Source organism: Ctenopharyngodon idella, chromosome 7, assembly GCF_019924925.1.
Source record: "Ctenopharyngodon idella isolate HZGC_01 chromosome 7, HZGC01, whole genome shotgun sequence".
Lineage (NCBI taxonomy): Eukaryota > Metazoa > Chordata > Actinopteri > Cypriniformes > Xenocyprididae > Ctenopharyngodon > Ctenopharyngodon idella.
Genome location: NC_067226.1, coordinates 32,592,438 through 32,608,336, shown reverse-complemented (window position 1 = coordinate 32,608,336; position 15,899 = coordinate 32,592,438). Strand labels below are relative to the sequence as shown.

General features: G+C 37.7%; 1 protein-coding gene across 5 annotated transcripts in view; it reads left to right on the top strand.

Moving 5' to 3' along the window:
* dagla (diacylglycerol lipase, alpha) overlaps window positions 1-14,044 on the top strand; it is a 50,997-nt gene extending 36,953 nt beyond the window's left edge. For 4 of the 5 annotated variants that reach the window (XM_051898366.1, XM_051898369.1, XM_051898367.1 and 1 more), the window contains exons 17-20: window positions 2,540-2,748; window positions 3,281-3,407; window positions 10,021-10,184; window positions 10,962-14,044. In XM_051898366.1, the coding sequence (XP_051754326.1) occupies window positions 2,540-2,748; window positions 3,281-3,407; window positions 10,021-10,184; window positions 10,962-12,072 (1,611 nt within the window). In that variant the 3' untranslated portion in view covers window positions 12,073-14,044. Of the gene's footprint in view, window positions 1-2,539; window positions 2,749-3,280; window positions 3,408-6,578; window positions 9,473-10,020; window positions 10,185-10,961 lie in introns of those variants that run through there. The other variant, XM_051898370.1, reaches the window with a different exon arrangement.
* The last annotated feature ends 1,855 nt before the right edge of the window (window positions 14,045-15,899 follow it).

Genomic DNA, 15,899 nt, shown 5'->3' with positions numbered 1-15,899 from the left:
AGCAGTATTGGAACCGTTTCAGATATTTCAATATCAATACATATCGAAATATCGATATTTTTACACACTATGTAGCTGTACAATCACTCAATTATTATTATTGCAAAATAAATAAGATAACGACTAACAAGAAGTGGTTTATTTTTGCCATAATAACCAGCTGGCTGTACATTCAATTAAATATGTACATTTTATCAAATAAATGAAAGATGTTTGAAATTATTTTATTATGTGAGAGAAAGATGGTGTGAAGTGACTTGAAACTAGCACAGCTGTGCGGGAAATCATTTGCCTGTGACAGCGGTCGATTATTCTAAAATAATATTTGGCCTCGGAATGTGGACTGACCAATCAGAATCAAGCATTCTAGTCCATGCTTGTAGGTGCTGGTGCAGCAGCATTTGTTATTACTGAACTGTGCCAGTAATTAACTGGCCTCATTATATTTGTCACGTTGTGCTTTCCCCATGTCCTTTTCCTCAGGGCAAATAAAGTAAAAGCTAAATTGTTATGTTACTAATTATAACCGCAGCTGTGGGGGTTTTTATGCAATGCAAACTGATTTTTTTTTTTTTCTACATCTTTATTCTAGTTCAGTTAGTGGAGCATTAAACTCTTATTCTCAAGGCTATGGCTTCAAGCCTCACATTTGGAGTTTACTTTCTGCAGTTTAAAAATCTACACAACGGTTCAAAGATTTAGGGTTGATACATTTTTTTTAAAAGAAGTATCTTCTGCTCACCAAGGCTGCTTTTATATGATCAGAAATACAGTAAAAACAGTAATATTGTGAAATAATATTACAATTTAAAATATCTGTTTTCTATTTTAATATATTTTAAAATGTAATTTATTTCTGTGATCAAAGCTGAATTTTCAGCATCATTACTCCAGTCTTCAGTGTCACATGATCCTTCAGAAATCATTCTAATATGCTGATTTGCTGCTCAAGAAACATTTTTACTATCAGTTTTGAAAACGGCTGTGCTGCTTTATATTTCTGTGGAAACCATGAGACATTTTTTTTCAGGATTATTTGATGAATAGAATGTTCCATAGAACAGGATTTATTTGAAATAGAAATCTTTTGAAACATTATAAATGTCTTTACTGTCACTTTTGATCAATTTAATTCTTGATCCTTGCCCAAATTTTTGAACGGAATTGTGCTCATTATTAGGGCTTGCATGACTTAAATGGTAACACTTTTATATGATGTCTCATCATCTCACTTATTTTTTTGCCAGCCTCTGATTAGCGTCAAGAAAGTTTTAATGTGAAATACCTCAGATTTCAGCAGCTCCAGCACAGTTGGCTTATTAATAATCATAATCACGCTGCCTACTTTGGTGGTTAGCTGCTCTCAGCAGGAACTGATGATATGAAATGCTCCCTGCGTAGGCAGCTTACTAGGTTTTGGAACAGAGCCTTTATGTTTCTCTGGTCACACTTTAGTTTAGGGTCCAATTCTTACTATTAACTACAACTTTTGCCTCAATAAACTCCTAATTACTGCTTATTAAAGGTGTGGTTGATTATGATTTCACTTTTTTAACTTTAGTTAGTGTGTAATGTTGCTCTTTGAGCATAAACAACATCTGCAAAGTCATGACCCTCAAATTCAATGCAAAGGGAGATATTTTCTTTTTAAAGAAATTGCTGTTTAAGGACTACAACAAACGGATGGTAGGGACTACAACGAGCTTCTTCCCGGGTCAGTGACATCACTAACCCTAAAATTTACATAAACCCTGCCCCTGAGAACACACAACAAAGGGGGCGAGTTCATGTTGGGCTGCTTTAGAGAAGAGGAAGAGTTGTTGTAGTAGAGTGTTGTTGACATGCCGTTATTTTACGCCGGACTGCTTCACAAACGAGGGTCAATTCAACGCTGGATTTGCACAGAAGATTAACATGACGGCACATGCTAGTCGATGAGTTGAATCAACTCCACAGCAACTACATAAATTTATCCACTAACCATTCAGAAACGTCCAGTTTCATTCTGAAAGTTGTAACTTCTTCCTGAATCTCTCCATCAGTGTCGACTCCGGTTTGAACAATGTAAGGCTGAACACCGTTACTGACAATCCTCATTTTGGCTGCGTGAGATTCTCCAGCTTTGTTGTTGTTGATCAACCGAAGCGTGAGCTGTTAAAGCTCCGCCCTCTTCTGGAAAGGGGGCCGGGAGCAGCAGCTCATTTGCATTTAAAGGGACACACACAAAAATGGTGTGTTTTTGCTCACACCCAAATAGGGGCAAATTTGACAAGCTATAATAAATGATCTGTGGGGTATTTTGAGCTGAAACTTCACAGACACATTCTGGGGACACCAGAGACTTATATTACATCTTGTGAAAGGGGGCATTACAGGTCCCCTTTAATAGTAAGTTGCAACACATATAGCTGTGGATTTAGGGATGTAGAATATGCTCATGCTGAATAAGATGCAGTTTGTAAGTACTTATAAACAGCCAATATCCTAGTAATATGCATGTTAATAATCAACCGTTTCTCTCTCTCTCTGTTTTCATCAGTGGCGGATCATTGCCGGGGGTACGAAGTGCATCCCTAAATCAGAGCTGCCGCTGGATGATGAAGCCCCTGTTTCTCAGGGCGTGACCCCCTCCAACTCTCGCCTGTGGCTGCACCCCAGTGATCTGAGCATCGCCCTGTCAGCCTCCACGCCACTGTATCCACCGGGACGGGTCATTCATGTGGTGCACAACCACCCGCCTGAGATGTGGTGAGTAGAGAGGAAGTAAATCGAATGGATTTATGGATTAAGGCAGTGGGCATCTGCTCTTTAGATATGAATATATTTTCAGCATCATTACTCCAGTCTTGAGTGTCACATGATCCTTCAGAAATCATTTTAATATGCTGATTTGCTGCTCAAGAAACATTTATGATTACTATCAATGTTGAAAACAGTTGCTTAATATTTTTGTGGAAACTGATAGATTTTTTTTCACAGTTCGTTGTTGAATAGGAACAGTGTTTATTTAAAATAGAAATATTTTGTAATATCATTATTGTCTTTATTTTCACTATTGATCGATTTAATGTGTCCTTGCTGAATAAAGTTATTTATTTAAAAAACAAATCTTACTGACCTCAGACTTTTAAACGTATATAGTAGAGAAGTATGTGATTTCAGATGCAGCCTTTGTCTTTTCCAGTAATGAACTCTGAATGTGTCACATCCTGCATCTGTCTGAGTCAAAGTTGTGCAGGTGTCTGTACAGAGATTTCTCTTACCATCTCTCTCTCTGTAGTTGTGGTCAGGAAGAGCCCACTTACTCCGCTCTGTGGGGGGATAACAAGGCCTTTGATGAGGTCATCATTTCTCCAGCCATGCTGAATGAACACATGCCACATGTGGTGATGGATGGCCTCAACAAGGTGTGTGTTTGTGTGCGTGTGTGCGCATTTGTGTGCACGCTTTTCTGTCTAACTCTTGCAAAATGCAAAGTCAGTGATTTGGCTAGCAGATGAAATTCAGTTCTGGGCAAATCCGTGTAAAGGCACGTTCACACCAAGGACGATAACTATAACAATAACGATAAAGATATAGTTATAAAACTCGTTCTAAATATTAAAGAAAGTCCACACCACAACTGTAATGATAACGACACAGAGAAACGATATCATTGGAATCACTTTGAGAACGATTTTTTCCAGCTGATGAACAATAAATGATAGAGCTCAAGCATTTAAAGCAGCAGATGATGTAACTGCAGCTCATGTTTCAAATAAACAAAACAAATAGTCCACTGGTGTGGATGCTAATATAGTTATTGTTATAGATATCATTACAGTTATTGTCCTTGGTGTGAACGTGTCACATCAGCGTCAGTGTCACATGATCCTTCAGAAATCATTCTGTCACTTTTGATCAATTGACCATATGCACAGATATAATATAAACCAGCTGGAAAACTTCCGGTGAAATGTCCTGAATATTCTACTACTTAGTTTATAATCAGAATATAGTCACTTAAATAGTCAGGCCTAGCGTTAATTTAGTTATTCAAACATAAGACGACATAAAAAAAGACGTCTCAGTGTTCCTCCTCGGCAAAATTCAATTCGACCATCAGTTTTCACACTTTTGTGTGGAAAAAAAAAAGCGTCAACACACTGTAAATTAAATATTTTAGACTAACACTTTAGTTAGATTCAATGAATAAAATGTGAGTTTTCACAAAATCACATTGAGCTTGCGCTGCTCTGACTGACAGCTTCTGTGATAATGAAGGGAAAGCTCGGTGCTCGCTTTCTGTGTAATTAATTTAATTCGCAAGAAAAGTTATTGTTTTTCATGAGATTTTGTGAGCACTTCATACTTCACCTTGACAAAAGGTGTATTTTTAAACCTAGTGATTTTATAATGTTTAATATTTATTCAAAAGCGAAACTGAGTGAAAAACTGTTACAGGAAATGGCTAATATGAGCCAATAAATGGTCCTCTGCTGCCATCTGATGGTTATAGTGGTAATTAATGTCTTTTTTATTTTTAAATAAAAGTGTTTTCTATCAAATGTTGGATTTCCTACATCTTCAAACGTTCGGTTTTACAAATGGGGACAATCTCAGAAGGATGAACAAATAATGTTTTTGGTTATCACATTAAAAATAACATTTGAAGTGCTGGAAAAATGTTGCGTGTGCATCTAATTACAGACACCACATTTCTTATTCAAACGCTCCCATTAGCTTCGTCTTTATTGCACTCGGTAAAACTGGTTTATTGGCAAATTAAGCAAGTGTGATAACTGCATTAAAATATAAATACAACATTAAAAAGTAAACAATTGATGGTTTTGTGTCGATGTACAGCGAGTACAAAATGATCAACTAACAGTTCACCGGAAATGCCCAAGCTGGCTTAACAAAAACCATGAAGTAACGGTGCATATGGTCAATTTAATGCATCCTTGCTGAATAAATGTATTACTTTCTTTCCAAAAAAAAGAAATCTTACTGACACCAAACTTTTGAACTGTATATATTGCCCAGCCCTGTAACATAACGCATAACACAAGTACCAAATTATTCTGGTGTGCTCAGATCATGGTTATCATAATGGCTTTTTGGGTTTGTGACTACTGGCTCAAATATCAATTGCTTATAATGCTTTTGGGCTTCAGTGGACTCTAGGTATATGTGTTGCAAGTCTGTTGCAGCATCCTTAGCCATAATGTGTCTTTTGTCTGTTTGTTTTTTCTGTACATAAATGTCTGTATTTGTCCCCCTGAAACTGCCGTCATCAGAATTACATGTGCATAAAAGCATGGCTGTTTCTTCTTTGTGGTGCTTGCTGAGGCAGTTAGATGCCTAACACTAAGTGTTCAACTTTGGGTGGGTAACTTGTCCTGCTGCAGTGGAATGATGCCTCAAATCACTACACTCTTAAAAATAAAGATTCTTTATTGCCATCAATGGTTCCATGAAGAAGAGCCTTAAAGGGGACCTATTATGCAAAGTTCACTTTTACATGGTATTTGAACATAAATGTTTGTTGGTTGTGTGTACGCAACCACCCTATAATGGTAAAAATCCACCCACTACTTTTTTTATAATCGCCATAAATCAAAAGCAGTGTCTCAGAACAAGCCGTTTGCAGTTTGTATGCAATGTGCTGTATGTACAATGTACTGTATATTACACTGCTGTCACTTTAAAAAATCAGATTTAATATATACATGAGATTTCTTTCCCTGCTATTTACGTTCACAGACTGTTTATGTGAACTTTGTGTGTTTTTGACATAGCCTTGTGTGTATTTTAAGCTCAATAAGACATGAAAGAGAACTTAGTTTAATACTCACACGACGTGCCGTCTGACACACAGCTTTCTGTGCACGTGCTTCGAATGTGTGTGCTCAGAAAACCATATATCAGAAGTTTAAACCGATATGGCTTTAAAACACATGCAGATAATAAACTTTCATGATGATGAAGAACTGCAATGTCACGTGAGGGTGATTGTGATAGAGATGATAATCAAAACCAAACAGATGTTTTGTTAGTTTTTGGCAGAGTATCTGAGGCACGAGCTGTACAGGCTCCGCCCTCTTCTGGAATGGGAGCGGGGAGCAGCAGCTCATTTGCATTTAAAGATACACACACAAAAACAGCATGTGTTTCCTTCCACTCAAAAATGGGCATTTACAACATGGTCTGTGGGGTATTTTGAGGTGAAACTTTACAGACACATTCTGGGGACACCAGAGACTTATATTACATCTTGTAAAAAGGGGCATAATCGGTCTCCTTTAAACCTCCATGGAACCAAGGTTCTTTATAGTGGAAAATGGTTATTAAAAAGTTCTTCACACTTAGAAGAAAGTGGTTCTTTTAAGAACTGTTCCAGGAAAGGTTCTTTGATGGCATCACTGCAAAAAAAAAAAAAATATATATATAATAATAAATAAAAATATTTTTTTTAAGAGTGTAGTTGTTCTTAGACTGGACTGTCATACTGTCTTGTTTTGTTTCCTCCTGAATGTATGCTCATTTATTCATACTGGATGTCTGTTGTATGGTAATGTGTTGGTTTGTCTTCACAGGTGCTGGAAACCCCATATTTAATTTCAGAACTGATTGCTGCACAGGTTGGAAGCCAGAGAACTAGCACCCAAGCGCATGTGTCTGTCCCTAATGCACTCCCAGATCCCTCTTATACACCTGTCTGTTCAGATGAATGTTTTATGGTTCCAGAAACATGCTCTGTTTCTTCCAGTGAAACGGTTTCTATCCAACCACGAGGTTCAGACACTCAAAGGAACGGTTTATCACTTGAAAGTACTGTCAGTCTTTTAATGGCAGCTTCCATCAGTGCAGCTGAGACGTCAAACACTCAAAACGCAGGAACTCTCACTCCAATCCCATCACCTACAATGTCTGTAACAGTAGATACATCTTCCATTAGCTCAGATACAAAGCCAGAAGACGATACCTTTTCCCTTCAACAATCATCAACATCTCAGTCTGAATCCCCAACGGTTGCATGTGATCCCAAAAACATTGCCCAGTTGAACATTACATTGACCTCTACGAAGTTGGACTCGCCAACATTAGAAATACCCTCATCTGTCCAAGACTCAACCATTCCCTTTGATGGCTCTTTATCTTTCAAAATGCCAAATACCTCCTCTGATGTGTCTGTTCCTGAATCTCGCTCTCAATTCCATACGATAACTTCCACAAGTAGCACTCTATTCCCAAACACATCCGATTGCCCTTCTTCCCCAGAGTTCCTGTTAAAAACCAGCCTAAATCCAGTCTTTTCAGAGATCCCTTCAACCGGTCTAATGGTTGAAGGCACATCAGCTGAACTCTCCATGGAGGACTGTTTTACGAAACCCTCAATCTTTGATAACACACCTTTAACTTCTCCCCAGGACAGACTGAGTTCCTCGACCGCCCCATCGGAAGAGACCACTTCTAGTGCCACATGTTATATCTCAAGCGTCTGATATACACTACCGTTCAAAAGGTTGGGGTCAGTAAGATTTATTTTGAAAGAAATTAAGGGGGTTAATTCACCCAAAAATGAAATTTCTGTCATTAATTACTCACCCTCATGTCGTTCCACACCCGTAAGACCTTCGTTCATCTTCTGAACATAAATTAAGATATTTTTGATGAAATCCAAGAGGTTTCTGATCCTCAACAGAAAACGTAATTACCACATCCAAGGTCTAGAAAGGTAGTAAAGACCTCGTTAAAACAGTCGACGTGACTGCAGTGGTTCAACCTTAATGTTATGAAGTGGTGAGAATACTTTTTGTGCGCAAAAACAAAAATAACAACTTTATTCAACAATTTCTTCTCTTCCCTGTCAGTTTCCTACGATGTTTACGTAGTGAACACAGTGCAGCGCTTCCGGGTTTTACATCAGTAAACCTCTCGGATTTTATCAAAAATATCTTAATTTGTTTTGCTGAAGATGAACGAAGGTCTTACGGGTGTGGAACCACATGAGGGTGAGTAATTAATGACAGAAATTTCATTTTTGGGTGAACTAACCCTTTAATACTTTTATTCAGAATGGACGCATTAAATTTATCAAAAGTGACAGTAAAGATATTTATAATGTTAGAAAAGATTTCTGTTTCTAATGAATGCTGCCCTTTTGAACTTTCTATTCATCAAAAATTCTGAAAGAAAAAACATCAGTTTTCACAAAAATATCAAGCAGCACAACAGTTTTCAACATTGATAATAATCAGAAATGTTCATTGAGCATCAAATCATCATATTAATCATCAGAATGATTTCTGAAGGATCATGTGACACTGAAGACTGGAGTAATGATGCTGAAAATTCAGCTTTGATCACAGAAATAAATTACATTTTAACATATATTAAAATAGAAAACATTTATTTTAAATAGTAATAATATTTCACATTTTTACTGTATTTTTAATTAAATAAATGCAGTCTTGGTGAGCAGAAGAGGCTTCTTTCAAAAACATTTAAAGAAAAAAAAACCTTACATACCCCAAATGTTTTAATGGTAGTATATTTTACACAATGTACGACCAAATGCATGTGCCTTCTTCCTTTGCAGCTAATATATTCCTCACTACCAGAAACATCCGTCAGCTCAAGCTTTGGGCATCTGTGGTGTCATTCTCTTTCTTTCTGCAGGTTCCTGGTCTCTCTATCAGTTTTTCTTAACGTCTTGTTTTGATGTCTGGTTTAAGCTTCAGCAGTTTGCAGCAGGATTTTCATCGCAGCTTCTGTCCCTCTGCATGTGCCTTGAGTTTGTCACCTGGGTGGTTTGGAAAAGAACCGCTCTGCGTCTTTTATGCTTTGTTTTTAACTCTTGGAGGTGGATTTATCCCGGTTCTTGTGGTGGGCATCAGTGTTTGTTTACCCTGCGTGTTGGTGGTGCTAGTTCTGCCTCAGAGGGTACATTTAAAGCAACAGTAAACATTGTTGTAATGTAATATTATTCCAGACCTGTATGATCTGGATAAAAAGGTCAATAGAATGCGGAATGACTTTTTTGCACTAACATTGGGGAGAAATCTGTGAATTACTGCAGAAAATGTGCTAAATGGACCATTGGACGAGAAACCATGTTTACTCACCAATCAGTGCCAAAATGACCTGCAGTTCATTGTTCATTCATAATGCTTTATATATAAATAAAACTCTTAGAGGAAAATTAACACTTACATTTGTCTCTAACAGCCTGGACTTGATACTCAAACTGACTGAAGTTTATATAATTGCTGTTTTTGTGTCCTGTGTAATTACTTTATTGTTCTTTGTAGTATATAGTTTGTATTATTTTTTTTTTTTTGCATGTTACATGTACATCATTGTTTGTTTTACACCACTTCTTCCATTGCATTTCATTGCATTCATTTACTGATATCTGTGTGATTATTGTCTCTAACTCTATCATATGTCTACATACATTAATAAAGAAAACCGCGTCATCACCTTGTGTTTGTGTAATTGGACTTTTTACCTTGATTGTTTCTACTTTTTACTTTGATTGTTTCCAGCAAGTCGTTGCTGATTTGAAATTATGAAATATTCTTATATACAGCAACTACATTTTGGGTAACATATGACGTTTGTGCCATGCTTGATGGCTCAATTTCACTTTCACAACAAAAATGAATAAAAAGTTAAGGAGCTCTTACAAGAAGATCTACAGCATGGAATCTACCTAGTATATGTACACATGATTTTCCTAGTGTTTTATGCTTAATCTGCATGTTGACATCACAACTAATAAATATGTGATCAAAATAGGTATCTTGACATTTCACTTTTCCTTATAAAAATGTATTCAGGTGCGTTAATTTTGCACCACTAATGATGTATTTTTTGCACACTTGTATATAAATAACCTTTTTCACAATGTCAAGTAGGCTGTGAGACCTGCTTGTTTTTGTCTATTCATTCACACATTCATGTACATTTTATTCTTATTTGTGCTTTTTTATCATCACTCTTGCTCTTTCTGTGTCCCTCTGTGTCATGTAGGTGTTGGAAAACTATAATAAAGGGAAGACAGCTTTACTGTCTGCTGCTAAGATAATGGTTAGCCCTACAGAAGTGGACCTGAATCCAGAAACAATCTTCCTCGATGCCTCTAATTCACCCCAACCCACGCCCGCCCCACATCACCGCAGAAACAGTAGTGTCCGGTGAGTTCTGTGAGGGCCAATCAGTGTTTGAAACAAGCTGACTGACCAGTCAGACCATGCCAATGAGTGGTAAATTATGTAGATTTCCTTTAGGTGTTTTTAAGCATTGGATTTTAACATTATTGCCTGTCCTTCTCACTCATGCTGACTGCAGAGGTACTGTGTATGGTAGTATACAGTTCCCCCCTCGTCCTCTGTGGTTCAGTAGAACAGCACAGTCTAGACATTAGTCACGTTAGTGTTGCCTAACCATAATCCTCCCTTTCTTCCCTACTTTCTGATTTTTTTTCCCTTCCTTTCTCTGTTCTCTGCTCTGCTTCGCATTTTTACTATTATTTGTTTTTACCCTTATACCACACGTTTTTATTTACTCTATATTATTTGTCATCTTTTTTATATATATATATATATATATATATATATATATATGTGTATATATATATTGTTTATTGATATATTGATTGATTTAATATAAATAAATGTAAAACATAATTATGTAATGTTTACATGTAAAATTCTATAAAATATTTACATTTTTATTATTTTATATCATTTTTGATATGTTGAATTTTTTTTTTACATTCATATTTTTGTCTGTTTTTCTTCCATCACACTTGCTATTTTTCCTCCAATTATGGCATCTTTTAAATATTATCTTTTTTTATTCTAATTACTTTTTTCTCTTATTGTTTTTTCAAACCATTTTTTTTTTTTTAATTCCCTCATTTTATTTGTCACCAAACTTCTCTTCCCCCCCTCCATGCTGTCCTGCTGTAGTTCCTGTGCGCACTCTGAGATCTCACTGGATGGCTTCTCGGAGTGTCCGCCTCCTCCTGTGCCCGTGGTGCTCACCGGAGCCCGTGAGCGATTGGCCGTGGAGCTGCGGGAGCGAAAAGCCCCCCTGGCCATCATGGAAAGTCTATCTGATGCCGAATCCGTCTACAGCTTGGACTCCCGGCGATCATCTGCCGCCCTGAGGGGCTCACCCTGTCTGGGGAGTCTACCTTTCCCTCTGGACGCCCCCATCCCAGAAGAGAATCCTTCGCTGAGCTCCCGCACAGAGCTGCTGGCCGCAGACGGCTTGAGCCAAGGTGCAGTGGACCTTGAGCTGGGGGAAGCCGGCCCATACTGTCCTACTCCTCCGGAACTGGAAGTACCCTCCAATGACACCCATTATCTCCGCAACGGCAGGCACTTCTCTTCACACTCACTTGGACAAACTACCGTAGATCAGGTGACCAGCCAGGGCAAAAACTTCCGGCGGTCTTCAGAAACACCTGTGCTTTACAAGCCAACAGCTGTTCGTAACAGTCAAGAATCCCTCCCTGTAGCACCTCGGACTGGTTCCACGCCAGAAAAGCTCAGCGAAACGCCCAAGGATAGAGAGTCTGAAGAGGTCAAAGTCGAGCTTGAGAGTGGCCGGTCCCAGACTCTTCCATCAGTTTCGCCACTGTCCAATGGCACTCCCAGTCAGGCGGTCCTGGAGTTCGCCCAATACCTGGACTCTCTGTTTAGGCTCGATGGCAGCAGCTCTCCACCTCTCGAGCTGTCTGACGACGCAGAGTCCGAGTCTGGACGGGGATCTTTCAGTCAGGCAGAAGGACACCAATCGGATCAAGGTGTGAAAAACGCAGACAAGGACAGGCAGCTACTGGCCAGAGCAACTCTAGAGCCCAACTTGGTTCCCAAGCCCCCTCGCACCTTTGCCGGCTCAGCCGACCCTTCCTCCGGCATCTCTCTTTCTCCATCCTTTCCACTCTCATCCTCCGGAGAACTCAATGATTTCTCTCCTGCTGATGGTGTGCTACCCACCAACCATATGTCGATGCTACGAACTTCCGTTGCTAGCCCCAACCCCAAGGAAACGGCATTGTCGTCTATGGTGTAGTGGTCCACTGTCGAACTTCAACACATTCTGTTTATTTATTTTACCCTATGGTAACCCTACGGTTTCCTTTCCCGACTCAAAGTGGGTCCACTTTCTTTGCTCTTTCTGAACCGATTGTAGAAACGTGCATGCGTAGCAACGCGGCCAGTCCGAGACTTCCAGACTTATGGACCGTTAAGGATTCATCAAGAACAGAAGACCTCATTTTGTACTATTGTAATTGACATGTCTTTGCTGAATGCATTGTGTCTTGTGCATCACCATTATGAAGTGTCCTAATTTCCGCCTGCAACACCTTAGGTGCTGAGAGGCTCCTTTGAACACGAAAGATGTTGCTAGCATATAAAGAAGCTTGCACAATGACCATACGTTCACATTGAAACTAATGTTTACATTGACGCCACAGAACACCAAGCTATCACAAAGGTTGGCAGTTCCTTATAAGGGAAAAGTTGGGATAGGATTAAGTTACGGGGAGGGGAGCACACAACAAGCTGTGGGGTACATTTCCTCAGGACTTTCAAGAATGAAGAATGGGACAAAGATGTCTCAGGCAAAGGATAATTAATTGTTCAGATTTTTTCTTTTGGATTGTACTTTTTCATTTTTTAATTGAAGATTGTGTGGAATGTCCTGCTGAGTATGTGTAATTGGTGGCACTGACGGTTGGTGGACATCTATGAGTTCTCGATGTGCATGAGAAAATACTGTATGCTCGTGTAAAACGTTTCATTTTGCTAACTTTTGTCATCTCTTATTTACATAAATCCACTTGAATTTACGCATGCAAGTTTTATATCATTTTTTTTTCACCCGATTGCCAAAAAGCCAACTTCATACAAGTCAAATGTTTGAACTCTGTGAAATTAATATATAATTATAATTACGATTATTGTTTATTTTTACAAACCACTGCCCATAAATGCAAATGACATCAGGAAGAGTTGTTGAATGCTAGAGGACGTGCACCAGTCACAAAATGCGCCCTTTAAATGGTTTGACATGTCCTTCGAGAAAAGTCTCATTCGGTATGGGTATGGCATGCAATCAGTAGCAAAATAAGCATAGAGAGATTTCTTCTCATCTGCTTTTTTAAAAAAATCATTTCTACTGTTGTTGCTATGTTACTATAAATAGTGGTTTATCTCAACGGCAAAATATTTTAATAACTTAGACTTGCTTTTTATATATCGTTTCAGGATGAAGTGTTTGAGTTTTTGGGTGGTTGTGTGAAAAAGTACAGCGGTTTGTCACAACAGAGCTTCGCAAGTCATAAATGTGTCAAATGACAAGTGTTTTATTTTGTATGCTATTGATTGTTTCAAACAATGATTTACAGCACAATTCCCATGCTTCATGCTTTGATCGCATGTAATAATTTGTTCTATGGTTCTGTTTTTGCTAATTTTGCTTTTTTCATGATGTAAATGTAATATAAATGAACAAAAGTCTGGCATATTCAGTGCTTATTTTCCTGTTCTCTAATTGCTGCTTTACTAATTAACTCATTACTTCATAAGCTGTGACTGCTGTACTTTTTCACAAAAAGTTGTGTATAGCACTGCCTTTTCACGTGAGTGTAAATACTGTCTTGTTTCCAGTTGTTGTGTTAAAAAAAATAGATATAAAATCAATGGGACTTATCAATAAAAAAGGCTCTATCATGTACCATAGTGAGGACTTTATCTCAAATGTATAGCTATATTGATATATCTACAGTATAAATTATAAATAGAGAAAAATTATGACTATTCAGGAACAAAACTCTGATACTGTGGCCATATGTTTACTTTAGAAAATATATAATGATTGAACCATCATTCTTAAAAAAAAAAGGAAAGAAAAGAAAGAAATCTCTTTTCATGTTTGTCACTATACCCTGCCAGTCTTTTAACTTTCAAGAATGAGAATGTATTTAAATGCACACACTTACACTGCCCTGCCTGTAATAGAATAAATCATATGGATCTCAGACTGACTTTGTTTCTCTTTATTAAGCTGTCAGTGACACTCTACAGAGTTTGTGCTTGAATGTTTAGTTAACATAAAGGGGTCATGAACTGCGTTGTTTTATTGTTTTATAATGTTTCCTGGGGTGCACTTATAATGTTAGTATGCTTTTTACATCAAAAATTGTCATAATTTAGAAATAAAAGGCATTTTTCCTACCCTGATTTTAGCCCTCTGATTTGAACGCTCTGTTTTAAGGGGCGTGTCTGCTGTGAGACTTCAGTGTAAACACCTACTGCTGTGATTGGCTGACATCTTTCCATTTGATATAAGTATTACTCTCTTGAAAACTTTTAGCATGTTTTTACTATTACAGCTCTCAAGGTTAACTAATCATGGAAAGTGTTGCATTACATTTAGATCTATGGCATTATATTTAGATCGTTGCATGAAAGGTTGCAGTGATGATGTTGCTGAGCGCATGAAAGCAGTGATCTCGTCATTGCAACTCAATTTCTGCACACTAATGAATGCTTTTGTCGTAGCTAACAGTGCAAACGCATTGTAACTAAGAGATTCGTTGAATAAAACGGGAGCGTTAGCGCATCCACAGTCACTGATAAACTTGCGCTGTTTGATTGACAGCTCCAGCGATTGCAAAGGGAGCGTTCTTTGATCGCTTTCTATATATAATTTAATCACTGTTTAAATAACCATTTGGTCACTGGTTTGATTTACTGACACATAGACAAAGATCATCTGACTGTACATGAATCATTACATATCAGATCAGGCATTAGAATTAACACAGTTACTTACATGTTGTTGCATTACTGTTGAGTCCATATCGTAAAAGTCTGTTTGCAAAGCCTGCGCCGAAATGCGATTGATTTACTAAAGAATCCACAGTGAAATAACCACATTCCTAGCATTAGGATCCTTTGAAAGGTAATGTTATTTTTGTCCTGTATCGCTCTTCTCTCCTCGTCATCTCACGAACACGTCAGTGGGCGGTGCTAACGTTGCAATGATGAAGTAGGTGTTGATTTCTTCTGTGGAGGTGGAGTTTCACCTAGATAGGCACATTCTAGATAGGCACATTCCAGGACAAGTCATTCGATAGGCCTGGTGTCAATAAAAGCTTTTATTGGAATAACAAGGAAATTTTCAGTTCTGAAACTTACCAGATATTCTTACATACAATGACCTCTTATGTATCAAAAGCTCAAGGAAAAGTTGATTTCTCAATTCATGACCCCTTTAAAGTTTACTAAATAATGGCAATACAATATTCAATTTATTTTATTTTACTACAAAAATGAACAAATTTTAAGGGTCATAAACGCAGAGTCCCAGCTGACTTCCTCCTTGTTAAAAATATGTAAAAAGTAAAGAATACAAATAAATTTTTTTTCTTGAATTTATGATAAATATAAGAATATAAATGTCTACTAAACAACAATTAGTCCTGTTGGTTAAGAACTTCCTTTCACTGATCATTTGTTGACCATCAACTTAAAAATTTCCAATCAAAATCATCTAAAGTTACCACTGGTGTTCCTCAGGGCTCTGTCTTGGGCCCTCTTCTATTCATTATTTACTTACTTCCTCTTGGTTATATTTTTAGGAAATATGGTGTTCATTTTAATTACTGCTACGCAGAAGACACTCAGCTCTATCTGCCTTCCAAGCCCTCAAAGGTTTTCTAAAGGTGTTTAATAAAGGACCACATTTTTTCCTATTTAGATTTTCAAATAAATTATTTTAGCAGGCTAAAAGACTATGGTAGACACAGAACTGAAATTTCTGTATTTATAATTTCTACACTTTTGCAGAAAACGTTTTACTTTCTGTTATCTCTGGAAAAGATTCGGAGT